The sequence below is a fragment of the Schistocerca serialis genome, chromosome 2 (assembly GCF_023864345.2).
Source record: "Schistocerca serialis cubense isolate TAMUIC-IGC-003099 chromosome 2, iqSchSeri2.2, whole genome shotgun sequence".
In the NCBI taxonomy this organism is placed as follows: Eukaryota; Metazoa; Arthropoda; class Insecta; order Orthoptera; family Acrididae; genus Schistocerca; species Schistocerca serialis.
Window position 1 is genome coordinate 317456157 of NC_064639.1, and position 22007 is coordinate 317478163.

The following is a 22007-nucleotide window of genomic DNA, read 5'->3' on the forward strand; positions in this document are numbered from 1 at the left end:
CGTGACGGTTAGCTGAGATTACATTCAATTTTACACGGCAGAAAAATTGTAGTGCACCTTGAAGAAGATGACATGGTATTCTGTGGGTGTTTTCATCCACTCTTCATCTGTGAACTCAAATAAAGCTTCCGGAAAGAAAAAAAATACTATTTTACGCGCAGAAAAAATATAACAAGTTGTGAAATTTCAGTGTCAGGAAGATGTCTTCTTGACACGTAGAACGTTCTTCATCTATACAAGGGAAGCACATACACTTAGCAAATCGGCATGCTGTGCTGTAGAGTGTCAAACTGGGAGGTGAAGACTGGTAAGGGTCTACAGAACGAAGCTAGAAGCATACGGAATAGGTTTCCAGATATGTAAGTGGCTCGAAGACTTGTTAAGCAACAGAATCCAGTTTGTTGTCCTCGCCGGCGGGTGTTCATCAGGGACAACGGTATCGTCAGGAGTGCCCCCAGGGAAGTATGATAGGACAGCTGTTACTTTCTATACGCATAAATGATCTGACGGATAGGGTAACCAGCAGTCTGTGGCTGTTTGCTGATGATGCTGTAGAATATGGAAAGATGTAATCGTTGAGTTACTGTAGCAGGATATAAGATAACACTGACAAAATTTGAAGTTGATGTGATGAATGGCAGCTAGCTGCAAATGTAGAAAAATGCAAGTTAATGCACATGAGTAAGGAAAACAAACCCATAATGTTCTAGTACAGAATTAGTAACATGCTGCCTGACATAGTCACATCCACTAAATATCTACGCGTAACGTTGCAAAACAATATGAAATGGAATGAGCATGTAAGGACTAATAGGGAACGTGAATGATCGATTTTGTTGCTGGGAGAATTTTAGGGAAGTGTGGTTCGTCTGTAAACGACACTTCTGTAACTCATTGTTTAGTACTGTTCAAGTGTTTGGGATCTGCACTAAATCGGATCAAAGGAATATATCGAAGCAATTCAGAGGCGGGCTGCTAGATTTGTTAGCGGTATGTTTGCACAACACGCAAGTATTATGGAGATGCTTCCGGAACTCAAATGAGAATCACTGGAATTAAGACTCTTTTAGAGAAGCACTACTGAGATAAAGTAGAGACCCGGCATTTGAAGCTAACTCCAGAAAGGTTCTATTGCCACCAACGTATATTTCGCGTAAGGTACATGAGGATAAGATTAGAGAGATTAGGGTATGGAGACACATAGACAGCCATTTTTCCATCGCTCTATTTGCGAGTGGAACAGGAAAGGAAGTCACTAGCAGTGATACGGGCTACCCTCCGCCAAGCACTACACGTTGGTTCAAATGGTTCAAATGGCTCTGAGCACTATGGGACTCAACATCTGAAGTCATCAGTCCCCTAAAACTTAGAACAACTTAAACCTAACTAACCTAAGGACATCACACATCTAAAACTTAGAACAACTTAAACCTAACTAACCTAAGGACATCACACATCTCCATGCCCGAGGCAGGATTCGAATCTGCGACAGTAGCAGCAGCGCGGTTCCAGACTGAAGCGCCCAGAACCGCTCGGTCACCGCGACCGGCTACACGTTGGTTTGAGGAGTATGTACGTAGATGTAAATGTAGATGTAGATCAAAAACCAACTGAAAAAATGTAGCTACTAAGGCGTGTTTGGTTCGGCTTTAATTATGGTAGCCAAAATTTAAAAAAAATAAAAGGCATCCAAGAAATTTGTTAACAAGATCACATGTAGGCAAACAAGTTTAATAGTTGGGGTAAAAGTTGGGTAAGGGATTATTAAAGTTCATTTCCTGTATTTTCACTTTGAGGAGTATTAATTCATGGTAGTTTTTGTCGTTGTTTATTTTCGCTGGTATCTAACAGGATTTTTGTGGACCTGTTTATTTTTCCGATTTCATATTTTTAATTTTTAGTAGCAACCGAATGTTGTTGGCATATGTATTAAAATCTTTTGTGGTTGTTTTCTAGCTTCATTTCCTGATTTGGTGGATACGCTAGTTTTAATCATATCTACATACATAATTTGGAATGATGAACTAAAAAAGAGAGCATCTATAATCATTGTAATAAAAGTGATGTACTTCGCATGCCCTAATGGAATATTCTTACCTTTTAGGTCTCAAAACAAGCTGCCTAAAGAAATATTGAGTGTGCAGATACCACTTCTTTCAGGTAATTTGTTTTTGTCTCCTGAAATTTAGTTCTTGAGACACGACAAGTAGTCAAACCCACCAAATAAGTTATATCAAAGACTGAAATTTTAGAATTTTGCCCTCTTGGACAAATTTCTGTTGATATTCCTGAATTAGATGAACTTTTATAATCAACGTGGTTCGTTCCGGCCATATAAAGCCTTTTAAAGAAATTAAGAGCGCTTGAGTGACAATCTAACAGCAGTGCCTATTTGTAAAGCAACAAAATTATATTTCTGTACCTGTATCATCAGTAATCATCACTTGATTGTTGTTTTCTTATCTTCCCGTGAAGAGCTGTAGAATATATGGTAGATATACAGCTACGAGCATACACAACTAACAACGTCATGTGAAATAGAAAATAAATAAAAATCCCACTGACGACAGTGCATAAGATGCTGAAACATGTCTGCGTAACAGCAAAACTAAAAATGGTGTCTTGTAGAAGACGAAATTCTTCTCCAGTTCTTTTTATATTACCAATAACTGTTATTAACTATTCAAATACAATTTACAGGCTAATTAAAATGACAGCAATAAAATGAACGGTACTTTTCCTAAAATAAATGCATGAGAGAACGATCTGTTTCGGTAAAACACTAGTAACTGAAATGGAGTCAACCGTCAAAGTTTCATCATCTATCATAAAGAGAGAACTGCAGTCAGTAAGCTTTTCTAAAATAGAACCATAGTGTGTATCCGGGCTTTGGATCACAGAATGGATATTACCGAGATGACATGTCTCTGATGGTGCTGTGTGTATGGTGGTGTTACACCTACTAGTTTGGAGCACCGTAACATGGTGAACAGCGAGGCAGCTTATGTACTTCTTGCCACTTGTTACTGTTACTGGAGAGCAGAACTTCTTGTTATAAATAAGGGACAATATGTGATTTTTTCTCATGGTAAACATTGCATACAAAAATTTGTAATAGTCGAAATTCTGTACTCTCATGCCGTCGGAATTCATTGCAGTGGAGGAAGAAAACTCTTCATTTGGGTCTAGGCAACAGTGTTGTTACTGAGCTCCAAATGTTACATTATTAACCTGTAGCAATTGCTGTACGAAGATTGCATTTCAGTAAAGTGTATATAGTCTCCGCTCGTGTTTGTTGTTGACAGCACATCATACCCACAGTTTATCCACAGTTCATAAAGTAATTGCACACTACCTACAGTTTATATGCGTTAGTACTATTGCCACAAATTATTCTGAAAAGACTGCGCAAATAACATGTACAGATTGCATCTTTGGAGTTAGGCAATCATCAGCCTGGGAAAGGTAATACGAGGGAAGTTCCCCAGCTTGAACTGCTGAAAACGGATAAAAATTATTTAAAAATACGGAGAAGTGTCTGTTCAATCACCCATAAAGGAGATTTGTATGTATAAGTCTTTATTTGTGGAAAATCGATGACTGCAGGTTAACGAATTTAAAGACTACAGAAATACAAGTTGCTGAAGAATCAATACCATGTAACAGACAATATGACCGGTAGATTCACAAGAGTTATTACGCCAAAAATCTAAAAATTTGTTTGTAACAACTGAGCCGTATTTCTCTAACACGAGCTGGTGTGTTGTCGTACGTTCTTCCCTTTCTCGACGTCGGGTGCAAATGTGGAATTTCAATTGAGCGATTAAAACAAAGGTAAATGGAATAGTATATACACTTGACAAGGGTAACGTCTGGACGAGATATGAAATTTTCGGTGTACCCCCTCTGCAGTAGTCCGGAATTGAAAGCCACAGTGACCACACTATTCAGATATTGGGTACTAGCTGTTCCACTCTACTGTGTCTTACCTCACTTCACTAGTGCTCCACACTTGCTCTTCGAGGTAGAATAAGGAAGGCAACTTTTACTTTGGGAAAAATGACTGTGTCTGTACTACATGTGTTAACATACCAGTCTTTTCCCTGCAGCTTCGCCTGCGATCGTTTCGACACGTTCATTGAACACATCTCCTCCTCTTCCTCTCTCTGTCTCCACCTCATCCTCCCTCTGTCTGCCCACCCCAACCACCCACATCTACCTGTCTATCTTCTCCACCCTTGTTTCTCTGTCTCTTCATCTCCGCCTCCCCCTCTCTTTGTCCATTTCCTCCATCCCCTCTCTCTAACCTTATCTTCCTCCCCTCGCATACTACCCGTATCTCTTCCCTTTTCTACCTTCCCCTCTTCCCTTTAGACCTGCCCACTATCCCTCTCTACGCCTTCCTCTTGCCTCATACATCTCCCACTTTTGTCCCACTTCTCTTTTCTGTCACTTGCTCTGTTTATTCCCTCCTCTATACATCTTATCCTGTTCACAGCTACACTCGTAGCCTGTGCAATACAATTCAATAAGGCAGGCTTGTACTAGTTCCAGAAGATGCCCATCGTGCAGAGCAGGCTAAACGTCAGGGGCTTTACCCTGACGCACAGACTGCAATGCAAAGCAGGTCGATAAAGCAGGGCCATACTACTCCTACTTTCATGCAGGGCACCCTGCTTGTCGGGGCTGGAAAACTGTTTCTTGCCCCTTACAAGTAGCTGCCCTGTGAACCAGGTTGATTGGGTGCATCGGTACTTTTCCCACGCAACATGCCTGCTGTGCACGGTAGCGTTCTTGATTGTTGTGTCTGCTACTATTGCATCTAGGAGGTTCTAAGCCCCACAGTGCTAATACTCAAAAGGCCTGCTGTTTCTGTGCCACGTTTGATTGAGGAGAGATCCTGAAAATACTCACATACGTATATTACAGATAGAGTTTTGATCAAATGTTTAGTATTTTGCCAAATAACATCTCATTTATGACTCTTGTCACACGTAATTGTTTTTCAGTAACTTGAGTTCCGGTAGTATATACATTCGTTAACCTTCAAACATTCATTTTGCGCAAACTAACAGTTTTACAGATTAATTACATTGATGGGTGGCTGAATAGACGTATTTCTGTATTTTAAAACCATTTTTATTTGGCTTTACAGCTAGAAGTAGGGTACTTCCTGCCGTTAGTGCATAGCCCACGAGGCGCCTGATTTTTCTGATATTTCAAAAACTGCTATGTCTCTATGTGAATGATGTGATCGTCATTTCCGAGCATCAACACTAGCCTTCAGTCACAGCTGGTCACACCACGAGACCGAGCAGTACAGTTTACTGCCATGATACTTTGACTTTCTTAGATTATGTAATTTACTTACTGGGTACACTTACAGCCTCGGCAAGGTGGGCGGTGTAGATACTCACCTTCTCCGATAACTCGATGTTCTGGTACTGCACCGTTATCAGCAGCGAGTAACAGGTTCAAAATTTAGTCTGTAAAATAATTTACATTAAAACTGTTGTGCGGAAACATTTTTCTTTCCAGTTCACCAGATTCCAGTAGCCTCAGCAACATTTCACAATTGCAGACACTAAGAGGGGATGCAACATCTGTGTTAACAGATCTGAATTAGAGTACCAAACATCTGAAAATAAACTACCCGATGAGCATTTTTACTGAAACATGTTTTAATGCATAGACTCTTGGTGATTTGACCAGACAAATGTCTTGAGGCCAGTTAATCAGACAATCAGCATGCTTACGAGCTAGCATTATAGGTAACATTAGCTAACACTTTTTGTTAGTTTTTTTTATTTCGTGACACAAGTTATAAATTACAGAGAGACTTGGCGTGCGAGGAGCCAGCTGCGGCTCGCCACACGGCCCACATACACTTAACTCTATTGTGCGTATGCAGTCGACTGACTCCACATTCTTCATCCACGCTGAGGGTGGCTTACAACTATTCTCTGCTTCCACTGTGAACGCGAAACCCGGGCGCAATCGCGTTTCCGCGCGCAGCTGTGTACGCCAGTGGCAAGTGCGTTGTCTCAACTTGGCCATCGCTCCTGCTGTACTCCGTGCGTGTCGGCTGTAGCCTTTGATCCCCCGACAAAGTGGAAGTTCGAAATTATTTTGTTGGCAGATGAGTTTGAGGGGGCATAAAGACGTCATCTTGTTGTTGGCGTAGTTCTGAAAACGGGTAGCCCCCCATCCTACCCTAACACAACCCAATGGAATCTGGAGAGCTGTGTTACCACACATTGGACATAGCGTTATAAATGATAAAGTGTTTCCATTTACACCTTATTTGGCCAACTCTAGAATTTTTTTTCAGATATGGCAGTATGGTAGCAGAGTGAATAACGCTTTGCCGAGAAACTTCCGCTATTCATCAACAGAACGGTAGGTTGAAAACAGTGTCAGCACTTGTCGCCAGCTGTAGAGAGAAAAATGTTGATTGCTTGATGTGTACAGTCAGAATTCTGTAATACTGTTCTTACAAAGGAAACATGGAAAAAGCACTATTAATGTAAACCCTAGAGATACCACGTACAAAACCACTTCGTTTTCTTCCAATGACCTAAGTGGTAAAAATTTAAAAAAAAAAAAGTGTTTTGCTGTCACATTAATATGATCTTATACCTGTCTAAAATCACTGTTATTTGCAACTGTGAAACTTGTATTCCGTAATAGTTTACATAAATTTATGCTGAATGGGAGACACCTTAAGATCATGAATACTTTAGAAGTAGCTACAGAAGTAGCGGTTCTCAGTAAATGCACCAAATTCTGGTTTTTGAGAACTGCAATAAATTTGGCACGAATAGTTCGATAGCAATCCACGAAGAATAGCACAGGGTAACGAGCAACGCTTTAAGTCAGGGAAGTGGCGTTTTTTTTGTGCAACAGGGGTTGCTGGTAAGTGATATAAGGAACAACATGGATTGCGAAAGCCAAGAGTCGCCAAAAGACTCGAAGGCGGAACCATACACGCAGCAAGATCTGCCTGGCACTGCGCCACTTAGTTATTCGCAGTTCGACTTTATTGTAAGTGATAATTTGGCTCTTAAATATGCTTGCCTTTCAATTATCTCGATTGGAGTGCATGCCTAGACTCGAACCAGGAAGCTACACCTAATAAAGTCACCTGGTCAGATCGCCAAAATACTGTCAATAAAAATGGAATCACCTTGGCGCGAAAACGTGTCGTCTGTTGCATACACTGAGAGAGTCTCGCAAATGGTGTGAGTTTCTTGTGTGGGTTTCACCTATTTTTTGCCAGGGCTGCTAATGAACGGCACCTCGGTGTGTACAGCAAGTGCTGACGAAAATTCAAGTTGCGGCGGACAACGCGGCACGCCCGGATCGCGAACTTGGGCCTCAACACAGACCGTCCTACCCAACGCCTAACCCTTGCCCGTGACGTCACCAGGTCGGCCCATCTTTCCTCAATTCACTTCCCTCCTGGAAGTTATTTCCTTTGTACTATTGATTCAAGAAACTAACAGTAAGAAAATGGAGTTCTTTTGCTATAACAGAGAAGGCACTATCTTAATATTTCGTCTTCTTTTTTTCTTTATTTTTTTCTGCTTTCAGCGTATTCCTGATATCTTACGTTTATTTACACACTACACATAAAAACAGAGGGACATGTAGCGGACTACTCTGCTACTCAACTAGCACGCGCATTGGCTGAAAAGGCTGTTTTAGGCACATTGGAGCTTATTGCTTTAATATATACATATATCTGCTGCTGAAAAATTTGATGTTTTGATTCCATTGTTATTTGCATCATACTTCTGCGACTTATTTTCATAGTGTGTTGAGGACTACACATAAATTGGTACGGTACCTACTGAAAATACTACTCGCATTTTGCAAATTTAACTGTTACTTGACGTTAGAATCGACCAACTGAATTACATAAATAGTAACTGAATGTGAGCGTATGAGAAAGTGGCTATTAGCCCACTGAATTAACTTAAGGCTGAAGTGACAGCAATGATTAATGAAACACCATTTAAAAGAAAAGTATTTCAAAAGCCAGCATTTAATGCAAGTTAAGGGAGAAATAATAAAAAAAGGGGGGGAAACATATATCTCAACGTGGTGCAGCTATGTTAAAACTAGAGTAGTCCCGCTTCGACGATAACATACAGACTTTTGCAATCAACAGTGAATTCACAGTGGAACGGAGAATAGAGCATACGAGCCAACTTGAATGCAGTTTACTAGAATATGCGAGTGCCAACGCATATTTCTGCATGTCAGGTGGAAAACAATTCTTCTTTAAAATCCATAGTGGGACTCTTTTTTTTTATTTCACATCAACATTCAGAGTAACATAAAAACACAAATTTCCGCACATCTGTCACAGAGGTCGGAAATTTGCCGATGCTGAGCCACAGGGCATTCCACACAATTCCAGTTCGCCAAGCTAACCGTGGAAAATTTCTTTGTTATAAATTTTATATAAAACAAATTTACATGTTGATCTACAACTTCGTAAAAAAGGAACATTCCTATAGCTCATATATATATTTTTATTTACATTCCAACTTGTTTGACATGACCTTATCGCTCTTTTCACAATTATACATGGCAGTTTCTGTGTAGTATCTAATGAAAATTATTTTCCTAGATGTCATTTAAGTAGGTTTGTTAACATACAGAGTAATGTAAACTGAAGAGACTGGACGAACTATGTGGAAACAATAAGTAAGGGATGGAAGCTGAGGGGCCTTCGACTGGCTGAAGTACAGTGCCCTCAGTGCCAACAGGCTTAAAATTCTCACACCTTGCCGTGATGTCTAATGCTCCGGAAATGAGAAACAGAAGAGGACAGTAAAAATCCAGCTCGAAATCAGGTCTGACCGTGGAAACGAGCGCGCTGCAAGTGTTGGCGGCGTGTACTGAGATGTTCCTACGTCACAGTCCTGGCTTGACGTGTGTGCGGCGATTCGCATACAGGAGTTATAAGGCGGCACTCTTCTGCGGGTTCGTTAGCATGTCTTCCGCAAATTTATACGACAAATCGAGCCTAAATTTCACGACAAATGGAATAAACGAAGAGAAAATGCTGCGGAAGGCAACAGATCTGTATTCTTATTGCTGAGTGACTGGTATTTCCTACTGTTTATGCTTTCCTTCGTTGCGTGAAAATAGCTATTCGTATTGTAACGCTACAGTCTTATCTAACTAGCTGAGACTATTGTCATATTACTAAGGACCTGTCAGTGACGAAATGATATTGGAAGTTAACTAAATGTTATCGTCACATAAATAGTAATTAAATGTCTGTGGTCGAGAGAACAACGGGAAAAAAGACTGAGCCGTTGAAATACTGTAATGGAAAGACAAAAACTTCACTTTATGGATCTCCTGAAAGGGCTCCTCTTGCTGTTACTCTCTACAGATCTACTACCCACATTAGTTCTATTCGTGAGCGAAGGAAACATTTTTAAACTAACACACTTCAAGAAACTTGCTCTCCGTATCTGCCCTAAACTATCAGCAACTTCAGCCTAGGAGAAGTAAAAACTTTTGATGGCATTTTTTGCAATCCGCAATACTGCAAAAAGTAGAAATTTCGCTAAACAATCTTGATTGTAATTCACACACTAATCCCATTGGAATTGCTCAGTACGCTAACTTCCTGTAGGTTACACTACGTAAACAATCCCTAGGCATCTGACACACGTTCAGACTGTATCTGTGTAACCACTTCAGGGAGGGCGCGTCAGCGAATGTTTCGTGTGTCTTTTCGATTACAGTAACGTAATATCTTACGAGCGGCGGAGGTGTACTTGTTTGCATCAGCTGCGTAGGGAGCTAATCGGACGGACGCTACTGCTTTCTGTGTCCCCCAATCGCTGAAATGTGCGACGAAACAGACCTCGTGGCACACATATCAAGCCAGGGATACCGACTGGGATAGCTTAAATATTAAGCATATGTATGCTTCTACAGCTGACAATCATCGCGTAGGAGTGACAATCTTAGTCGTTCGAGCACAAACTCATGGAGTACCATTTCGTTCTGAATCTCTGCCTCTGATTTCTGTGGATGCAAGAAACACAATTCTTAACTGACGAGCTACGACGTAGCGGCAGAATGCTAGGGCAGCCGTTCCAATACAGGCATGTATCTGCAGAAACTGATTTGAAGCTTTCACTGCGGTCTGATCTTTGTTAACCTCTTTGCCACGCCACTGAATGCTACGGTACTTTTTTTTAAAAGTTCATTGACGACTATTTCGCACTTTGTCCTAAGAGAGGGCTTTAAAAGTATCGCCACTTGTTCTCAAAAGAGTTGAAAGGATCTTCTTCTTAACAATGATCCAAAATCTTATTTTTTCGATATTGGCTTAAAATGAGATACCTATCTTAAATTGATTCTTTCACGTAAATTCTACGGAAGATGAGTAATTTAGCAAAAGGAATTAGTTGTTAATCTATACTGACACGGTACGCATTAATTTTGTATGTGTGGCTAATGACCGTTTTTACCTTAACCATTCCAAAATATCCACGTGCGTCTGTCTCCTGTAACTATTCCAAAGATTCGATTCGTGAGAAACTATTTGTGAAGGTCAGTGTGATGAGTAAATGAAATGGAATTTTGAGTCAATTGGGAGAAACATATTCTTGAGATGACTGACAAATGACTTTCAAATCTGTGGCGTTTCTGAGATGGAATCTTACTTATTGCGATACAGTGCTTAAGTTTTAGTCTAACTGAGTTAACATGTGGATATTTTACTGCAACAAGTGTCTCAAAAACAGTCTTTGATATGGTGGTTTTTTTTTTTCTTCAAACGCTAACGAACTCGAGGATTTCTGAACTTTATTCCTAAATCTAATGCGACGGTTGAAAAGGGGGTCAGGTTAGGAATGGAATCCACTACAGATTTATTGTTTCTTAACTGCACGAATATGCATTCAGAGTTGATAGTAATTATTTTCTTAAAAAAGAGATTGTTTACTTTCAGTGTGAAAACCAATTTTGTTTCAAAGATGTCGGTACAATTTTTCGCAATCTCGCACACCAATTTAGCTATACAACTCGGCTGTCTCTATGTTCTCACTCGTAAAAACGGAACACGTATCAGACGTTTTTCCTATCCTCTTTCCGATCACGATATTAAAATTTGTTTTCATCGTAAACAAATAAACTAGAAATATAAATGAATGCTTCTTACTGAACGAGCATCTAACTGTAACAGTAATCAGATTCTGCATCACCGTTCCTATACAACCGAAAAATAAAGCGGTGTTCACCTAGTTTTCCCCGTTTTCCTTCGACTTCGTTCTCTTCTTTTGGTGTCTTGTTTTAGAATGTGACGAAATGCTACGTGGGGTTTCGCGTGCGCAGGGACGACGCCCGCGGAGTAGTCATGTCGTCATCACGGCTGGTTCATAGCGGCCTAGGGAGGGGGAAGGGGTACAGGGGAACTGGGGCGAAGCAGCTGCCAAAAGCAATAGCAGACGGCGTCTCTCGTGTCAACAATACAACAACAAGTAGCCTCGGGCGAGAAAGGGGTGCTAGGCCTCGTGTAGGCTTCAAACATCTACTGAGTCTCGTAGTTAGCTTCTTCTAACCGTTAGAGACACCCCTTACTTCTCACGAGCTATGTATAATAATGTCTAGTATTTACAGGATATTTTATATATATATAACTCTCTCTTTCTCTCATTTTCTTCATAACGACTAGTGATATCACAAAAATAAATAAACATTTACGTCTATATGGTAATAAATTATATACATATCAAATTTCTTCACATTCTAAAACAATCGCTCTTATGATTAGAAAAATAGGTCTTAGGGGCCTTGCTGATCTCATTCACTCCTTTGCGCGCATTCTTCTCTGCCAAGGAATCCTACCTCTCGCACAAACAGGAATAGCGGACCTATACTGTATAGTGACCGGCTCCACTCCCTCCTCCAGCGCTCAGGCCGGGTGTGGCGTAGTACAGAACGGAAAAGCAAACAGTGCGCTTCTGCGGCTGCAGCTCCAGCGGTCGCAGGGGTTCGAAGCCGGGACTCGCCCCGCGTCCGTCCGCGGCGCGCAGAGCCGGCCCGCGGCCTTCACTACAGCACTTCGCAACAGAGCCCTCCCCTCGCGCGGCGAAACGCTTTACATTCGACGATTATCTTCCGACAGCAAACGAGCGAAAAGAGAGGTCGCTCCGCTGTCTGAAATACAGACAGATAGCGGGGAGTCGGCTCGTTCGCCTCCGTGGCAAGATATTTCCCTCCTTTCGAGTAGCACCTTTAAACCTCGCGCCTACGTCGGAGCGGTCCGGCTCTGCGTGCTGGGCGAGGCGGGCGTGCTGCGAACCGGCCTCGAGCGTTCTAGAAATTTCTCGCTTAAAGTAGTTCCAAATGCTGACTGCATGCTGAGTGCGTTGGTCGGCGGCACCGGGCGCGGTGCCGAACTTTTTTTTCCCTTTATAACAAACGAATTATCACATTCACGTGTAAAAATATTCTTAAAATCAGAACATCCAACAGAAATAAATCTTCCAACAGGTGATGCAGGTTCTTTTTTCCCTTTTCATATATATATCAATATTATTAAGTGACACTTTTCAACGTATTTCCCTGTTTTCTTAAAACGTAACTTAAAAATAAAAATATCTTCTCATGTTTATATTTTCGTCCACGCAGTTTCATGTTATTATTATAATTATAATTATTATTATTATTTCTTCTTGTTTCTTCCTTTCGCTACGTGTAACCGAAAACAAACACTGTCTGTTCGACTAAAATGGTTATTATATATAACAACAAGGTGATAAATGAGGTCTTTGCTGTTCTGTCTAAAGACACGGGCAGCAGGAGAACTGTCCAACAGGCGCAGCGCCGACGGCGCACGGCGACGGCGGCGGCGGCGGCGGCAGTCGTGGAGGCGGCGACGGTGGAGGCGGGGCACGCCGAGAAGACGGGCGGCGGCGGCGGCGGGCCGGGCCCCGCGGGGGTGGAGGATGCGCCGGAGGCGGAGGGCGCGCAGGGGGCGGCGTGGGCGGCGGGCGCCGGCCGCGGGGACCCGCCCTCGCAGCCGGCGCTCAGGCAGACGCCGCCCCCGCCGCCGCCGCCGCCGCCCTCGCACGGCCGGAAGCAGCACTCGCCCGCCGGCTCGTCCGCGAACAGCGACCGCTCGCGCTGCTCCCCCGTCTCCGGGATGTTGGTATCTGCAACAGGCAAACGCTCCATGAAATTCCGCGGGTCTACACGGGAATGGCAACGAAAGCGTTTCTGAAGAAGAAACATTTGTTAACATCGAGTATAGATTTAAGTGTCAGGAAGTCGTTTCTGAAAGTATTTGTATGGAGTGTAGCCATGTATGGAAGTGAAACGTGGATGATAAATAGTTTAGACAAGAAGAGAATAGAAGCTTTCGAAATGTGGTGCTACAAAGAATGCTGAAGATTAGATTGGTAGATCACATGACTAATGAGGAGGTATTGAATAGAATTGGGGAGAAGAGGAGTTTGTGGCACAACTTGACCAGAACAAGGGATCGGTTGGTAGGACATGTTCTGAGGCATCAAGGGATCACCAATTTAGTAATGGAGGGCAACGTGGAGGGTAAAATTCGTAGAGGGAGACCAAGAGATGAATACACTAAACAGATTCAGAAGGATGTAAGTTGCAGTAAGTACTGGGAGATGAAGAAGCTTGCACAGGATAGAGTAGCATGGAGAGCTGCTACAAACCAGTCTCTGGACTGAAGACCACAACAACAAAAACACGAAGGTTCGACGTCGGACAAGTGTAAAGATGTGCACAAAAAACGGCGCACCACGAAGAAAATATTCGAACGGGACGGAAATCGAAAGATGTGATTATCAAACATATGAGTACAATTTCAGAAATACTGAATGATTTTCCCACGAGAAAGAGTTTCACAAATTGAGGCGTACCGCCGTATACCGATCCTGCCTTTGAGGCGGTTAAGTGGGAGATGTGTGTCAGAGCTGTATAGTGACAGATGGTTCAAATGGCTCTGAGCACTATGGGATTTAATATCTCAGGTCATCAGTCCCCTAGACTTAGAACTACTTAAACCTAACTAACCTAAGGACATCACACACATCCATGCCCGAGGCAGGATTCGAACCTGCGACCGTAGCGGTCGCGGGATTCCAGACTGAAGCGCCTAGAACAGCTCGGCCACACCAGCCAGCGTGACAGATGGTGATGCGGGACTGGACGCGCACGTAGTTTATGTATCAGTCGATAGAAGGACAATATTGGATAGAGGGACTGTGATTTTAGTTTCGATTGTGCCCACTAGAGTGCACTAAAGTAATAGAATGTTTTTCATAAACTGTTCTAGTTCAAATGGTTCAAATGGCTCTGAGTACTATGGGACTCAACTTCTGAGGTCATTAGTCCCCTAGAACTTAGAACTAGTCAAACCTAACTAACCTAAGGACATCACACACATCCATGCCCGAGGCAGGATTCGAACCTGCGACTGTAGCGGTCTCGTGGAAACTGTTCTAGTATTTTCATAAAGTGTTGTTATGTCTTTTTGTGTATTTAAAATGTTATAAATGTGTTTTAGCAGTATGAATGATGCGTGAGTGTCGCTTAGGGTTAGTATGAAGATAATTGTTTAACGAGTTATGAAGCAGCATTTAGTGTGGGAACATTTCGAAGAAGTGTGAATATGGACAAAGGGGATTTTTGGCTCTGAGCACTATGCGACTTAACTTCTAAGGTCATCAGTCTCCTAGAACTTAGAACTACTTAAACCTAACTAACCTAAGGACATCACACACATCCATGCCCGAGGCAGGACTCGACCCTGCGACCGTAGCGGTCGCTCGGTTCCAGACTGTAGCGCCTAGAACCGCACGGCCACTCCGGCCGGCGGAGATTTTTGTAGAATAGATTTGTAAAGTAAGTTTATGGTAAAGGGGAAGTTAATTCAGGTATAAATAACAATAGTAAATAACTTTATGCATAAGCAAAACTTCAGTATATTAGATAATTACGTCACTAAAAATTGCAGTCGTTAGGTTTACTATTTTGCAATTGGTCATTGGTGAAAAGCGCGGATTGACGCGGGAGAATGTTGTTTTCCTATTGGCTGTTGAGTAAACTGACCAATAGTAAAGCAGTATTCTTCGTGCGCCTTCCTCTGCTGGTAGAGAAAGTTTGGAGTATTCCAAAGAAGAGTGGGAGCCTAGCCATGAAGCAGTTCGAACGTGTGTAGTAGTAGTTCCGATGGAAATGATAATTTGCCGGATCTAGCAGTGTTTCATACATCAAAAGTGTGGTGAAGTGACGGCATACTTATTCCGAAGGGCGTGTAGAAATTTCGGAATTTTTAAGTGAATTTTGTGATGGGAAAAGACATCAATTCCGCGTGGCGTATTGAGCAGGTCTGTAGAAAAACTGTGACTGCATTTGGTACCGACAGACTTAATATTTAGCAAGCATTACCAGTCAAAAACAATCAGTATTTTTGTAGCTATTACGTTTTCGGGAGATGCAACACCATAAACTTGCTAACGTGAGTGAAAGGGATTGTGAGTGACTGTGTTAAAACTAGCACGGGCTTGGCAGCGATACTTGTTCACCTAAGTTTCAGAATATATTAATTGAGGACAAAATTTCCAACTTTTCATTTTGTGTGAAAACTTTCTCCCGAAACGTAGATTAGTGGCTTTAATTGCAGCCTGGTTCACGTCGAAGTGCAGTAGGTTTCACTCTGCTTCCCTACTGATGATATGCTGAGACAATGTTCACAGGTAGATGCAGGTCCGTCGTAAAGAGACGGCAGGAACCGCGCCGCCGCAAAATCAACAAGTCTGTCACAAGTTGGTGCACCTCTGGCCCTTATACAAGCAGTTATTCGGCTTGGCATTGATCCATAGCAGTGTTGATGTCACCCTCAGCTATATCGATCCAAATCGTCAAAATGCTTCAGATGTTCTCGAGGGGGGAGATCAGATAGCTTGCTGGCCGTGGTAGGATTTGGAAACCACAAACACGAACACTAGAAACTTTCGCCCTGTGTGGGCGAGTAATATCTTATTGAAATATAAGCCAACGATGGCTTGCCTTGAAACAGGCCGTAGAATATAGTTGACGTAACGCTGTCCCACGAAAGACAGCCAAAGGAATCCTACTATGGAATTAAATGCACCACCCCCACCCTCCCAGACCATCATTGCTGGTTATCGGGCTGTATGGCGGTTGACACTCAGGCTGGTATTCCACCAGCCTGACTGCCCTCCAGACACATCTTCTGGATGGAACATCACTGACTGGAGTATAATTGTCTTCAGTGATGAGTGCCGCTTCGAAATGAGCCCCGATGACCAACGGAAACGTGTCTGGAGACATTCCAGACAGCACTGGGATACCAACCTGACTGTAGCCAGCCATATGGCCAACAACCAAGCGTAATGGTCTGGGGTGCCAATTCATTTAATAGCAGGATACCTTTGGTTGTCATCCACGACATCTCTGCAGGGCAGCAATATGTCGAGGATATTCTACGAACTGTTTTGTTGCCCTTCATGGCAAGCCACCTTGGGCTTACATTTCAGCAACATAATGCGCGCCCGCACACGGCGAGGGTTTCTGCTGCCTGTCTTCGTGCTCACCAAATCCTACCGTGGCCGACAAAGTCACCGGATCTTTCCACTATTGAGAACATTTGGAACATTGTGAGCAGGGCACTCCAACCAGCTCCAGCTCGTGATTTTGACGATCTTAAGCGCCAGTTGGACGGAATTTGGTACGATGCTCCTTAGGAGGATATCCAAAACTTCTATTAATTACTGCCAAGCCGAATAACTGCTTCCATAAGGGCCAGAGATGGACCAACGCCTTACTGACATTCTAAATTTGTGAAACCCCTTCTCCTCATTAAATCGTCCAGTTGTTCTGAAATTGTAATCATGTGTTTGTCTGTACATATATATCACATATATCGATTTTCGTCCCGTTCGGAATAATTTTTTCGTGGTGCACCGTCTTTTTTGTCTTAGAGTGTATTACACCAAATAATTTAATCAATAATAAGAGGTTAGCTAGTGACTCGTCCTGAACATATCTAGCAGATTGGGCACAATTAGTAGAGCTAACACAAACCTCATACAAGGCTAAAATTTTGGTAGAACACTTATCAGAACAGCAACTCATTAATACAGGTGTTCGTCAGCGAATCATTTTGGAAGCAGTAGCGTTCCTGAATATTGTTGTATATTTTTTGTAAATGATTGCAAAGTACGTACAGGGTGTTCCCAAATTTTCGTTCATATTAATACAGGAGATAAAGAATATCAAAACAAATATGTTTCAACAAGTACTATATGTCTCTGAAGTCAGCTTGAAAGCATACAGAATATTTTGTTGCGGCGCTGACATAAACTCTTGTGTCGGTGTCGCTGACGGCGAATGTGTACTGATGGTTGACTCTGAGGGCTCCTTGGAAACACACCGATTCATTACAAAGCATCAATAGCGATTCGGTGTTACTACGTGGGTCCGCATTCTCAATGACAGGTTGATTGCACCATACATTCTCCTATTTCGCGTCAATGGACATGAAAGTGTGTTGTCAGAACTGCTGGCGGATGTACCTCTGAATATTAGACAAAGAATGTATTTCCAGCACAGTGGGTCGCAAGTCAGTTTCACCACTGCTGTGATGAATCATCTCAGAGCCACCTTCGAGAATCCATGGATCGGCGGATGTGATCCTGTGACCTGGCGACACACGTCAGCTGACTTCACGTGTCTGTATTTCTTTCTCTGGAGGCATATGAAGCAGCTGGCACTATTGCGCACATGTTAGGAATCTTAGAACGAACACAACATCAATGGCCATTCTGTAATATCTCTGGGATGTGTTGTTCAGGTCAAATGTGAAAGAGGACCTTATGGCTGTAATCTGGTCAGGCCAAATATGCCGTAAATAAATAAATAATAAATTCGATATTTGCACGTTAGTAAAATTATCTGTATTACTTATCAAAATATGTAAAGATTCTAAGTGTACTACACAGGTAGCTTCTCTACCATATCCGAACTTTCTGTAGCATTACAAAGAGATAAACGTGGCCCACATAAGAGCACCACTAGTTTATCTTATAGGTAGAACTGCACTTCTCAGTGAGCTTAGTATGATTTTTGTACTCCACTTGAAAGGAGCAAAAACTGTCTGTAATATTTTTCAAAATATATAAAAAAATTTCCTTGGCATAGCAAAACACATGTGACACTTCTACTGATCTAACTTACAGATTAAATTGTACAGTTTGTTCTCTGTGCCAAAGTAAACAACGTTACTCCCATACCTAAACTGCCTTCCGTATTTGTCGAAAGCTCATTTTAGCTTGGCCAAAACCAATACCAAATTCAGCCAATATTAAAGTGACCAACTTGTTAGTGTATTAGCTTCATTTTGCAGCACAAGACATTTATCACCTTCTGCTGAAAACTCTAAATTATGTTGTCACACAGTGGAAACTACATGAAACTTTCATGAGCTAGCATGTCAAATAGCAGCAATTCATATTCAGATAGGTTGCTGCATGAAACTGTAACAAAATTTCTCCATATACCACCGACTAATCTTGTTGGCACTTGTTCCAAGATTTGTTGCAACAAGAAAAAGTGATTACTTAGCAAGTTGTGGTTTGTCAATGCTTTTCAATTAGTCAATTTCATCCACTTTCCAATTGCAACCGAACATTTTATGATATCTTCCTAGGGTATTAATTTTCTCTTGCAGTAGGTAATGCTTGTTATCTTCTGATGAGGATAATGCTAACTTATACCTTTGGACAATGGAGAACACAGGACACTTCACTCCATACATTGCTATATTACTACAAAACTGTAGCATATTATCCCATACATTACCACTATTGCACATAATTATAACGAATTACAGCAGAATTATACCAAATTGCTCCAAACATTGTTAGTAACAGCAAAACTGTATCAAAATGCACAATGTAAAAAGTCTTCTTCTGCTGACAATGCCAATTTATGCTATTGTACAGTGGAGACTACATGACACTTTACAGAATACATCTCCATTTCCCATTAAGTAAAGTCTGAAACTATCTGTACAGCTTACTGTTATCCTCGTAGTGTTTCAGCTGAAGGTACAATCTTGCATTCTTGTGGCCTTTAGGTAATTTAAGTAATTTTAATTTCTGTAGATCTGTTAGGTTTCAAAGTAAGTAATTGTTAGGTTCAGTTATTTGAGCAATACTGAAAGTTTGTTTTCTCCTGAGTTCCTATACTGAATAATTATCATGGTTCAGCCATGTTAATTTCCAAATTGTGTGGATCATGTGTGAATTTTGAGAGAAATTGTTGTATGGAGCACAGGCTGTAAATTTGCTAAAATTTTTAGAATGTAATACAAGTGCGATGTGTTAATGTAGCTTTGACTCAAACAATCGTTTCAAACCTTTCTTATCCTATGGCCCTAGTAAATGCAACACTTGTGGTAGCAGAGCGAGCTGTGTTGTTTAAGTGACAGTGCACAGAGATGTACAGCATAGTTACGCTAGCTTCTTCACCCATACTGCGTCAGGTTTTTCAGAATGCCTACCAATGTAAAGGATCCAGCTTTCTTGAGAAGACAGAAGTTGGTCTATGAATTACAGAGGAAAGATAAATAAAAGGTATCATTCCCAAACTCACTGAGCAACTTCATCAAAACAGTCATTGCCTGTACATCAGATTACCAAGCCCAAGGAGGTAAGTTTGTTAGGTGACATTTCTTACAATTTTATGTAACACTTTTGTAGTGTGGGACAATTTATTATAATTTTGTGTGATGCTTTGATACTATTGGAGGTACAGTAGCTGGCACCCACTGGTAGTGAATAGGGCAATTTTTACAGTTTTGTTAAAAATAGCGATATATGTGTTAATTGGTTAGAATTTTTGATGTATGACAGACAATTTGTTACCATGTGGTGTGACAGTGGTGACCTAAGTGGTAATTTGTTACAGCTACGCTTCAACATGACGACGTATGAGGCGATTTTCTATAGTTCTGCTGCAAAATGGTGATGTATTGGATGACGTGTCATATATTCTGCACTGTGCAACAGATTACATTAGATTATATTTAGATTATACATATTCCACAGGTCATGAATACGACACTTCCTAATGATGTAAAATGTGTCAGTTTAACAAAAGGTTTCTCCACATGTCATAATTCAAGTTAGCGTAAATTTGCATTACCAACAGAGGTTGAGAAACGTTTTTTGCATACAGTAATTTGTTGCAATTTTGTTGTAACATGGGACGATTTGTTACAACTTTTTTGTTGCATGGTGATGTATGGGGAAACTTTGTTACAATTTTTTTTATTCTTATCTGTAACCCAGAATACCATTTGTGGTCCAGTAATTGAAACCCACTGCAATGTTACGGTAATACACAGTCAACTTCTGGTGTTCCAGTATGGTTCTAAGGTTTAGTAGCTGACACACACTGGCAAGTTATAGTCCACATACCATTAGCTTCTTTTTTTTAGAATACTGTTTGAGATCCTGACACCAACTTTCCAAGTTATGGGAGATGCACTGTCAGATAGTAGTAGTAGTATACTATTTCTGTTCTGAATGGATATTTGTTGGTGTCAACAATCACTGTCTTCATAAATTTTGACAAAAATGGTTCAAATGGCTCTGAGCACTATGGGACTCAACTGCTGTGGTTATCAGTCCCCTAGAACTTAGAACTACTTAAAGCTAACTAACCTAAGGACATCACACACATCCATGCCCGAGGCAGGATTCGAACCTGCGACCGTAGCAGTCCCACTGTTCCGGACTGCGCGCCTAGAACCGCGAGACCACCGCGGCCGGCAAATTTTGACAATGTAGTCCACAGAGAGCAGCGACCTGATTCTATATTTAAAAATGAACAGTCGAGATCGCAATAATATATCTTTATTAACCGGTTTTGGCTCTACAAGCAATCTTCAGAATTTTTTGCCCCCCTATGGCAAAACAATTGTACGATAGTGGTATCACGAAAAATCCGAGGAGCCGTCAGCACCAGCCAGAGGGGTCAAAAAAATCTGAAGAGGGCTTGTACATAAAACAAAACTCGTTAATAAAGAAATATTATTGCGATATCGACTGTTCATTTAAAAAAATCACTGCCTTGCGTGATTAACATTGTAGTTTCTACTGTGATAGCATAAGGATACGATAAATATCCTAGGAATGGATCATCAAATATTTGGTTGACTTTGAAAAGTAGTTGAAATTTGGTAGTTGAAAGCAAATTCTTACCTGTTTGTACATGTATTACTACTGCTAGGTATGCTAGGTCATCAAAGTTTCATATAATTTCCGCCATGCTACAAGATAATTTCGAGTTATCAGAACAAGATTACAAACATTTTGTGCCGCAAGATGAAGTTAATACCCTAAGTTGATGGTAACTATAATATATGATTAACTTTCATATCGGCTCTAGTCAAACTAAAATACGCTTTTGATCAATAATAAAAGCAATTTAGACATAGGAAAAACATTCATTACTTCAGTTCAAAGAACAAATCATTCTCATCGGTAAGTGCAGTTTAAGTCCTAGTTTAGATTATTAGTAATGCTACATGTATTTTCCAATTAAAACATTTTGGATTGTTTAAAGCATGGTACATAGCTTCAACTAGCCTCACCAAGAAGTGCAGCTTAAACTGCGTGCTGTTATTTGAGCCAGTTGTGCAATTTTGTAATATTTAGGTCTTTATGTATTTTTGATAAATAATGTAGATAATTCTATTTAGGTGTAAAGATCGAATTTATGCTCACAATCAGAGATATGTAATTAGTCTTGCGTATTATGATACGCAGTCTGTATGTGTTTTGCAGTTTAAATCATTACATATTTGATAAATAATTTTGTTGTGGTGTAAAGATAGTATTTTCGAGATATCTAACTTTCTTATTTGCGTGGACCCTTGTTATTCATTGTGTTTTTCCAGTTACGTGTGT

General features: G+C 41.2%; 1 protein-coding gene across 1 annotated transcript in view; it reads right to left on the reverse strand.

Annotated features, from left to right (window-relative positions):
• LOC126455948 (NALCN channel auxiliary factor 1) overlaps positions 1-22007 on the reverse strand; it is a 169272-nt gene that overhangs the window by 55591 nt on the left and 91674 nt on the right. The window contains exon 3 of the mRNA XM_050091704.1: positions 13083-13193. Coding sequence (XP_049947661.1) covers positions 13083-13193 — 111 coding nt within the window. The remainder of the gene's footprint in view (positions 1-13082; positions 13194-22007) is intronic.